The sequence below is a fragment of the Numida meleagris genome, chromosome 26 (genome assembly GCF_002078875.1).
Source record: "Numida meleagris isolate 19003 breed g44 Domestic line chromosome 26, NumMel1.0, whole genome shotgun sequence".
NCBI classification, from domain to species: domain Eukaryota; kingdom Metazoa; phylum Chordata; class Aves; order Galliformes; family Numididae; genus Numida; species Numida meleagris.
Window position 1 is genome coordinate 4,512,564 of NC_034434.1, and position 9,362 is coordinate 4,521,925.

Sequence of the window (9,362 nt, forward strand, 5' to 3'; positions counted from 1 at the left end):
GGTGGCTCTGCGGGAGCTGGCCGCCGCCGCCTACGGGTGCCCGCCCGGGCTGCCCGCGCTGCTGCTGAGAGGCTCCGACGGCCCTGACGGCCCCGACGTTCCGCCCGACGCCTGCGGCGCGGAGCTGCCCGCGTACCCCGACGTGGCGGTCGGCGGCACCTTCGATCGGCTGCACGGCGCCCACCGGCTGCTGCTCAGCGCCTGCTGCCTGCTGGCCCGGCGGCGGCTGCTGGTCGGGGTGGCCGACGGGGAACTGCTGCGCCGTGAGTGCCGAGGGGGGCGTGGGGCTGGGGCGGGCGCGGTGGGGAACGGGTGATGCCTGTGGCGGCGGTGTGGATGGGCACGGCGCTGTGCTTACGGGAAACGGGATGGGACCGTAGTGGGGGCTGAGGGCTTCCCCCATAGCTGGGGTCTGTGAAAGCATCCAGGCAGCTCAGGGTGCTCGAGGAGTGCTGGTGGGAGGGGATGTGGGGCAGCACCGGTGGCGGGCAGTGATCGTGGGGAAAGCCCAGGCTCTGCAGCTGCTGTCCCCACAGCCCAGGGCCCTGTAGGCAGGGGGGTGGTGGTGGTGGTAGGGGTAGGGTACTACCGGTGGGTTCCTACCATAGAACTGTTTGCTCTCCACTCCCACTTTTCCATTGCTGCTCATCATTTCAGACAAGGTCCTGCGGGAGCTGATCGAGCCCTACGAACTGCGGGCGGCCAAGCTGCGTGAGTTCCTGGTGGATGTGCAGCCCTCGGTGCTGTATGACATTGTGCCTCTGGGAGACCCCTATGGCCCTGCAGTCACGGACCCAGAGCTCTGCTGCATCGTTGTCAGCGAGGAGACACGCAGGGGTGGGGAGGCTGTGAACAAGAAGAGGATCGAGAACGTAACTGGAGGGGCTGAGACTTCTGGGCCCCATGGTTGCCTGCATGGGGGCTCAGTGGTGTCCCCTCCTGGCAGGGCCTTGCTGCACTGGAGCTCTTCGAGATTGAGCTGATGGAGGACCCACACCACGGCCACAATGAGGAGGAGAAGATCAGCTCCTCCAGCCTGCGACAGCGGCTGCTCGGCACGCTGCTGCAGCCCCCACGGGTAGGAGGAACCTGCTGGGGGCTGGGTGCTGCAGGACCAGCGCCTGTCTGACCCTTCTTTCCCCAGGACAGCCCCACGCTCCCCTCCCACCCCTACATCATTGGTCTGACTGGGGGCAGCGGGAGTGGCAAGACCTCCATTGCCCAGCGCCTGGGGCAGATGGGAGCATTCCTCATTGACGCTGATGCGCTGGGCCACGCTGCATACCTGCCTGGCAGCCCAGCCCATGGGCGCGTGGTGGCTGCGTTCGGAGCAGGTAGGGCTGGGTGAGAGGTGGCACCGGCTCTGTGCCAGGAGGAGCTGTGGAGGTATGAGCTGGATTCTTTCTGCCCCCAAACCATCCCCTTCTGTCTTACAGAGATCTTGAACAAAGATGGGACGATTAACAGGAAGGTCCTCGGGGCAAAAGTGTTTGGAAATCAGGTACAAGCAGCACAGGGAATGTCAATATTTAATCTCCTGAGCAGAGAACTCTGTGCTGGGGCTTTGATTTTCAGCCCTTTGAACTGGTGCTGCGTTCCTGGTGCAGCAGTGTACAGCAAATCAGCAACTGTGCAGAATGCACGGCCCGAGTAGCAGCTGCTTTTGCTCCCCCAGCCCTGGCCCCCTCTGTCCTTCCAGCATGTCCCTTGTGGGCCCCTAGGACCTCTGGGAGGACCCCTGACGCCACTGTCGTTCCTTTCCAGGAGCGGCTGAAGAGCCTCACAGACATTGTGTGGCCTGAGATCGCACAGATGGTCAGGGAGCGGATCGGAGAGGCAGGAGCTCAAGGTAATGGAATGACTCCAAGGAGCACAGCTGTGGGTGCTAGGTGCATGGTGCTGTGCTGCTCTGGGGCAGCTGCTGCTTTGGGCAGCACTGCCCGAGTATTTTCCATGCTCAGAGCTGCTCTTTGCCGGGAATTTTCACTCCTCTGAGTGCATTTCTAAGCAGACCCCTGAGTTCAGCTGGGCATGTCGCTGGGACAGATGTAACTCAAGTTTCCTGTTCTGAAGTGGAGTGGACATTGCCTTCTTTCTCCCAAGCTACTCCACATCCATTTTTGGTTCAGTGCCCTCTAGTGAGCATGGTGTCCGCAGAATCATTTTCTCTGCTGGGAGCTCAATGGGCATTTGGCTACAGGCGTTGCCTGTGTTGCACAGGGCACCTGTATGCCTTGGGCATGCAGCCACTGCCTGCTGCTGCCCCTTCCATGTGAGGTTCTGTGGCACAGCAGTGGGCTCTGTTTGCTGCCAGTGTGCAGGATGGTGTGACCACGAGTGGCTGGATCGGCCCCCAAAGAGTGCCTGTGCTGCCCTGTAGTTGCCAGGTGGTGAGGAATGGCCTCGTTCCATAGGAAAGGCTGTGGTCGTGTTGGATGCTGCTGTGCTTCTCGAGGCTGGCTGGCAGGACATGGTGCACGAAGTGTGGGTGGCCATCATCCCTGAGGAGGAGGTGGGTGACAACCATTGGCTGCGTCTGGCTGCAGGCGGCCGTCCCCTGTGAGCCCCCAGTGCCACCAGACGTGGTCCCTGCAGGCCGTGAAGCGCATCGTGAGCAGGGACGGGCTGAGTGAGGAGGTTGCCCGCAGCCGGCTGCGGAGCCAGATGAGCGACAGCCAGAGGGTGCAGCAGGCGCAGGTGGTGCTGTGCACGCTCTGGGAGCCAGAGGTCACCCAAAGGCAGGTGAGCCGCGGGCTGTGGGCTGCTGCTGTTCCCACGGGGTGAGGGCGATGTGGCCCCTGCCCGAGGCCGGCATGGGGAGCAGGGGGGGGAGCACGGAGCTCGGCAGTGGGGCTGCCGCTGCTTGGAAATGCGGCACAGAAGGGACAGACGGCGCTGAGCTCCGCGCGTGGCGCTGCTGACGCGTTTCGTTGGCAGGTGGAGAAAGCCTGGGACCTCCTGCAGCAGCGCCTGAGCCACGCGCCCGCGGGACCGCCGTCCTTCTGACCGCCGCGTGGCGCCCGCGCACCGAAGGCCGCCGGGACGGGGGCAGAGCCGCGGCCGTGTCCCGGCGCCGGGCGTGGGCCGGGAGAGGAGCACCCGCCCCCTCCCTTCGCTGCGCCAGAACGGAGCGGAAGCGCCGCAGCTCCTCGCGCCCGAGGGCTGAGCCCAACCGAGCGGGGGCGCGCCCGGTTCCGCACACTGTGAGCCCGCAGCAGAGAGACGGTTAAAGGGCGGTTCTTCTTTCTCGGTGTCCGTGGGTGTTTGTGTCCCTGTTGCCGTGCTCGGGGCTGTCCCCGCGCGTCCGTCGGAGCCTCATCGCCGCGGCGCAGCGCCCCTCGCGGTGCCGGCACTCCGTAGCGCGGCGTGGTGTGCTCGGCCCCGCGGGGCGCCCCCCGGCGGCGGGGAGGACCGCGCTTCCCGGCGGCCACCGCGGGGCTCACGTGACCGGGGCGGGGGAAGATGGCGGAGCCGCCCGGTGCCGCGGCGGAGGAAGCGTGGGGGAAGGTGAAGGCGGGGCGGGCGGCGGCGCTGGGCCGAGGGCAAAGGGTTGAGGTGGGGGCGGAGGGCAGCGGGCGGCCCGCGGGGGGCAGGGGCCGGGGATCCCGCGCTGCCCGCTGACCGTCGCCCTACGCCCGCAGGTGGACGCCGCGTACGGGGACAATGGCCCGGAGCCGGGTAGGTGCCGCGGGGCGCGGGAGGGCGGCGCCCGGAGCCGCCCCTCTGAGCGCTGCGCTCTCTCCCTCTCTCTCCCCGCAGCGCTCTTCATGGACGGCGTGCGGAAGGGCAGCGTCGTGTCCCGCGCCAACAGCATCGGCTCCACCAGCGCCTCCTCCGTGCCCAACACCGGTACGGGGCCGGGGGGCACCGGGCGGGGGGCGGCAGCGCTCGGAGCTGGGAACGGGGCGACACCGGGGCTCTCCCAGGGCCGCGCGAGTGTGCTTGGGGCCGCGGGATGGGGAGGGGCCGGCCCGAGCCGCCTTCACTCGCGATTCTCTGTCCGCAGACGATGAGGACAGCGATTACCCCCAGGAGCACTACAAGGAGTCCTACAAAGACCAGCGCCGACGGGCGCACACGCAGGCGGAGCAGAAGAGGCGCGATGCCATCAAGGTAACTCAAAGGTGAAGCACTGCTTCCCAGGGCGCCCAGCGCTGTGCTTTTTTTATGCCTTTTCCCTTTGTTTTGTGCTGGATCCGGTCCCCTGAGCCACGTGTGTGCCAGGAGCCACTTTGGGCTGTATGGTGGGAACTGGGATTTGGGTCCCTATCACAAACCTCCATGTAACCGCTGCCCAGTGTCACACTCCATGTACCTGAGCTGTGGCTCTTCCCCCTGTAGAAAGGCTATGATGACCTGCAGGCCATCGTGCCCACCTGCCAGCAGCAGGACTCCGCCATCGCCTCCCAGAAGCTGAGCAAGGCCATCATTCTCCAGAAAAGTGAGTCTGGGTGCAGGGAGATGGGAGGGCATGCTCTCAAGTCCCCAGGCACCTTAACGTGGGGACTCTCTGGTGTGGCAGTGTGTTGGGGAGCCCAGGTGATGGCCATTTCCACCTCCTCAGGGAGATCCGAGGTGCCTGTGTGTGCTCATGGTTTCTTACTCTGTATTTTTGTGTTCAGCCATTGATTACATTCAGTTCCTGCACAAGGAAAAGAAGAAGCAAGAAGAGGAAGTTTCTGTTCTCAGGAAAGATGTGATGGCCTTGAAGATAATGAAAGTGTAAGCAAAAAGCTATCCGGTTGCTGCCTTCTTCCTGCTGTTTTTCCGTATGTTCTTGCAGAGTTCCATCAGTGGGCTCAGTGCTTCGCAGGCAGCCTGGCACCTGGGGTCGTACCAAAGCTGTACCACTCTGCTGTTGTCATTTCTTCTCCGGGGGCTTGTTAGTAAGGATCTGACTCAGATCAGCTGGTGATTTAGTATGAAGATGCTTCCAAGTCAGAAAATGAATCTGCTTTCAGTATCAGGAGAGGCTGCAGCTTCCCAGCATTTATTTACTTGCAGGATCTTCTGCAGACTCTTGGTCCTCCCCATTTCTGAAGCTGTTTTCAGTGGCCAGTGACTGGCAGCAGTGTCTGCCCCTGCTGGTGTGCAGAAGCTGGGGAGTACGAGGCTTCATGGTCACACTGAACCCGGCTCTTGCTTTGTTTCAGGAACTATGAGCAGATTGTGAAAGCTCACCAGGACAACCCAAGTGAGGGGAAGGACCAGGTCTCTGACCAGGTGAAATTCAATGTTTTCCAAGGCATTATGGATTCCCTCTTTGAGTCTTTTAATGCGTCCATCTCAGTCACGAGTTTTCAGGAGCTCTCAGCATGTGTCTTCAGCTGGATTGAGGAGCACTGTAAGCCCCAAGTGAGTACAGCAGACGCAGGTGGGCTGATGCAAGGGCAGAGGGTGTTGTGCACAGCTGCACCCAGCTGGAGTGCAGGCCAGTGTGCAGCTTTCCCTTCTGGGGCTTCAGAAGGGCAGAGTGTGACTGACAGTGGACTGGGGCATGGGAGCTCAGGTCCCTCTCATTCCCAGCTGCTTGCTGGTTTGGTAGTGAAAGCCAGACAGTGAAAAACAGAGTGTAGGAAGAGGGTCCGTGTTCCCTAGCATGTCACTAAGACACCTAAAAGTTTGGAGAGAATTAAGAAGCCTTTAAGAAGGATGAGTTGTGTGGGCAGGGCCAGGTCCTTGTGCTGTGACTGCCTGGAGCCCGGCAGCCTGAGAACACAGAGGGGTGATTGTTTCCCATACAGGTGCTGTGGTCTTTGGCACCAGGTGTGCTAGCTGTAGCATTGAGTCTGGGAAGGACTTTTCCTCCCCTGAACAACTGACTGTGTCTCCTCTCTGCCCCAGACACTACGGGACATTGTCATCGGGGTCCTGCACCAGGTGAAGAGTCAGCTGTACTGAGCATTCCGTCCCTGGAACACCTCCTGACCGGGTGACAGATGCCAGGAGAGGCTGGGCCGTCTCCCTCGTGGTTGTCCTTAGAGCTTCTCCGATTATTTATTGTGACTACAAAACCAAAACAAGGCTGTGCAAACATCTCTGCTCCACAGGTACTGTCACAGTCAGCATTACCAAATACTGCTAAGGACTTAGCAAAGGGAAAGAAAAAAGCGTGTATGGAATACAGATCTTTTAAGTTGCCAGAATCTTGAGCTCAGGCAGGTGTGTTGCAGTTGGGTTTGCCTGTGCCACTGACTCCAGGGCTGCAGCTCAGCAGGTGAAACAGATCTGCTCTGTAACTGCAGACCTGATACAAACCCTTTTGACCATGGGAGCTGGAGAAATAAGAGAGAGTGCTAAAAGCTGTTGGTCTCTGCTAATGCAGGAATAGGGTTCTCCTGCAACTGCAGGCATTCAATACCTCCCTCTGAAGCAGCCCTTAGAAAAGCAAGAGTCTGCTTTTGGCTTGTGTAGATGCTTTAGAGAAGGCCCAGGGGAACTGAGAGAAGGATTAGCATGTCACTGCCAGGGACATGCTTACATGGAGCAGCTGTGAGATCTCCTCATGCTGAAGGAGTGCACTGGGGCCTTGCTGTCCTGACCTCTTTGGTCATAGCTGTAGCACCCCTGAATGGGAAAAGGGAGTGAACTTTTTTTGCAGTCTTTTCCTGCTTGTACTTGTTGAGTGCTGAATTGTGCCTGGCTTCATCTTTTTCCGGGTTGTGATGTGGCCATGCTGAACAGGGAAAGTAGTTCCGTAGCTGCAGCACAGCACTTCTGTGAGTTCTCACTGCTCTTCCTTAGCACTGTAATTTTATGTGGATGTATATATTTATATACATGTAACCAGCCTTGATTTTATTTTATAGATCACTGAAATCATTGTAAAGCATTATCAATGCCAGTTTTGCAGTGTCTAACTTGCCACACACTGCTGCTGTCAATATGGTTCAACTAACCAAGCACAGTGATTGCATTGGACAGCGTCATCCTCCACGGCACTGACACATACAGCAGGATTTGTTTTCTAATCATGTTCTTGCTACCACTCCAGCAGTAGCAGCTATTTATTTACATTGTTTTTCCACTGTAGATGAGGTAATGCTAAGTATCTCAGTTCCAGGTTGCTTGATTTGAATGCTGCAGCTTGAGATTGTTTAAGCTAATGCTTCTATCTGATTTAAATGAAGAAAAGTCTTTTGGGGAGGTTGATTTTTATACAAAATTATTTTTCAAGCACTGTGACCTTCTTAATATAATACAATAGAAGCCCAAGAGGACTCAAACCCTGTGGTGTTGCACATAACTGATAACACATACAGGGGCAGACATGTCCCTGGTAGGTGTTGCTTTGTGATGGAAAGAAATACTGTTGTGGGTGGACAGACTAGTCAACAGCCATATGTCACAGCTTAATCTCCTTTAGATGCAACCTCTTGCCTTGTGAGGAAGATGTGGATTTTTACAGACCTCATACGTGGAAGTGACGTATTTTTCTATTATGAAGAATAATTAAATAAATTTTGCTGAATGTTTTAATGACATTTCTGCTTTTATTTCGGTTGCTGTGTACCTGGAGACTTTCATGGCATCAGGTAAGAGATGGACACATAGTTTCCAGAAGCCCAGCCACCGCTGCAGCTGTGGCTCATGTTACCAGCCCAGGAGCACCCTCCTGGCTCTTGCCTTCCCCACCAGCCAGGGCTGCTGGGCCCCAGACCACATCCAAGGCCAGCCCGGCTGCCCTGTCAACACAGAAGACACCACAGCGGAGCACATCTGAAACAACAGCAAGGTGTTTAATGAATCACGGTCCTGTGTACAACTCAGTACACGCTGGGGGAAGTAGTCCCCTCCATGTATTAAGTTTACAGAAATACTGGCCATCATGGTAACTAGTTCATTCACCTCTCTGAGGCACTTGCTTCCTGTTCTTAGCAGAACACCATACCCCTAACCCAGTGCACTTACACCCTCTCAGCCCCTGCCTGGCGAAGATGCCCAACCAAAACAGCCCCTAACGCTGAAAGGTAAGAAAAAAACCAACATTCCCTGGGCACGTGAGAAAGGGAGAGGGCCCACTGCTGAGTCAGTTGCTGTAACTACCCTTCCAGGGGCAAAGCATTCTTAAACAAAAATACATAAAAGATGCAAGACAAGCCCAAGCTCTGAAAAAAAGAAAAAAAAAACCCCAAAACCCAACAACTGAACTTCAGCATCAGCTCCGCTGCAACATGTTCTCTGTAAAGCAAAGACATCCATCTGCACCTCACAGAGCTGCTGGGAGCATGACGTTATGGTCCTCATCGGTTTCTATTCCAACTTCCTCCTGCACAAGGACAAAGTGCTCCTGTAGCAGGACAGCTGCCCTCTGGCACAGCAGGCACGGCTGCCCTGGGACACAGGCAGAGGCAGTGGGACTTACGAAGAACTGCTTCTTGCTTTTGGGGTATCCCTCCAAGATGGCATCAAGCAGCTCAGTCGCCTGGCAGGACAGAGAAGTTCAATGAGATTTGCAGGAGTGATGCTGAACTTTCTGCCACAGCTGTGAGAGACTGCCTCCTGTACAGGGAGCCAACACAGCTGTTCCCACATTATCCCCTGCATAGGGATGCAAGAACTTGTTTTGTTTCCCAAGAACAAATAAAATATTCAAGAGCATCTCATATTTACATATTACAGTAACATGGCCTTTCCCAGAGGATCTTAGTATTCATTAGCCCCAGTGGCCCTTGTGGTGGCACTCAGCACAGAGTTCCATTTAAAAGTTACTAATTGTGGAAACTTCAGGAAAATGCTGTCTCATAGCCTGGAGAAAGCTCCCCAAGCTAACCTGCAGATTGTGCCCACTCCACTGTCACCATGGGTTTGCCACTGACACTTCTGCCCACCCCATGTTCAATGGGGAAGCCATTACCATCCGCTTCCTCCTCCGCCACTCCTTGCAGTACAACTTCTGCTCACTGCAGACCTGCCAAAGGCAAGGCAAAGTGAGAACACCAGCCACCACATTGAGCCTCTGTAAGCTCAAAGCCAGGAGGCATCTGAACACAAGGACATCACACACCCCAGCTATAGCCAGAGTGTTTTTAGGCAGCACAGCCAACTCATAAAGCTCTCGCAGGAACATGAGCTGCTTTCCGAAATGGCCCACAAGAGACAGGAAGAGGTTGAAATGATAAAGTGCCTAGTGACTGGCCAAAGATTTGCAAGGAAAGGACAGCTCAGGCTCTTTCAAGCAGCCACAGAGAGTGCACTCCCCACCACAATTCACACACGGGCTCTGTGGGACCCATGTGGGAACCACTCGGGACTAAAGCAGCATGCTATCACCCTAGCACCAGCCAGGCCAGGAAAAGCAGCCAAGCGTTTGCTATGAGTAGCCTCAGTGAGGACTTACGCTGTCCATTCCTCCCCTCGCC

General features: G+C 57.0%; 3 protein-coding genes across 8 annotated transcripts in view; 2 read left to right on the forward strand and 1 right to left on the reverse strand.

Moving 5' to 3' along the window:
- Positions 5-3,152, forward strand: COASY (Coenzyme A synthase; the record flags this gene model as incomplete). The annotated part of the gene is made up of 9 exons (XM_021377647.1): positions 5-263; positions 658-872; positions 947-1,078; positions 1,145-1,334; positions 1,437-1,501; positions 1,765-1,849; positions 2,415-2,512; positions 2,596-2,742; positions 2,938-3,152. Coding segments are annotated over 9 exons (1,260 nt in total), but the record flags the coding sequence as incomplete, so codon positions are not given.
- MLX (MLX, MAX dimerization protein) lies at positions 3,227-7,479 on the forward strand. The gene is made up of 8 exons (XM_021377689.1): positions 3,227-3,507; positions 3,642-3,678; positions 3,760-3,849; positions 4,007-4,113; positions 4,342-4,441; positions 4,623-4,722; positions 5,154-5,355; positions 5,845-7,479. The coding sequence occupies exons 1-8, from the start codon at positions 3,463-3,465 to the stop codon at positions 5,899-5,901; spliced, it is 738 nt and encodes a 245-aa protein (XP_021233364.1). The 5' UTR covers positions 3,227-3,462; the 3' UTR covers positions 5,902-7,479.
- PSMC3IP (PSMC3 interacting protein) overlaps positions 7,472-9,362 on the reverse strand; it is a 2,891-nt gene continuing 1,000 nt past the window's right edge. The window contains exons 6-9 of one of the 6 annotated variants that reach the window (XM_021377687.1): positions 8,858-8,911; positions 8,366-8,425; positions 8,209-8,269; positions 7,472-7,719 (exon numbers count right to left, since the gene is read on the reverse strand). In XM_021377687.1, the coding sequence (XP_021233362.1) occupies positions 8,210-8,269; positions 8,366-8,425; positions 8,858-8,911 (174 nt within the window). In that variant the 3' untranslated portion in view covers positions 7,472-7,719; position 8,209. Of the gene's footprint in view, positions 8,426-8,773; positions 8,912-9,362 lie in introns of all 6 variants that reach the window. The other 5 variants (XM_021377685.1, XM_021377686.1, XR_002432883.1 and 2 more) reach the window with 5 other exon arrangements.

What these genes read in the sequence shown, in the direction of transcription:
- MLX (XM_021377689.1), top strand. Translation starts at nt 3,463, where the DNA reads ATGGCGGAGCCGCCCGGTGCCGCGGCGGAGGAAGCGTGGGGGAAG. An exon ending in AGAGGCGCGATGCCATCAAG is followed by an intron (nt 4,114 to 4,341) that starts GTAACTCAAAGG and finishes TTCCCCCTGTAG; the next exon opens with AAAGGCTATGATGACCTGCA. An exon ending in GCCTTGAAGATAATGAAAGT is followed by an intron (nt 4,723 to 5,153) that starts GTAAGCAAAAAG and finishes GCTTTGTTTCAG; the next exon opens with GAACTATGAGCAGATTGTGA.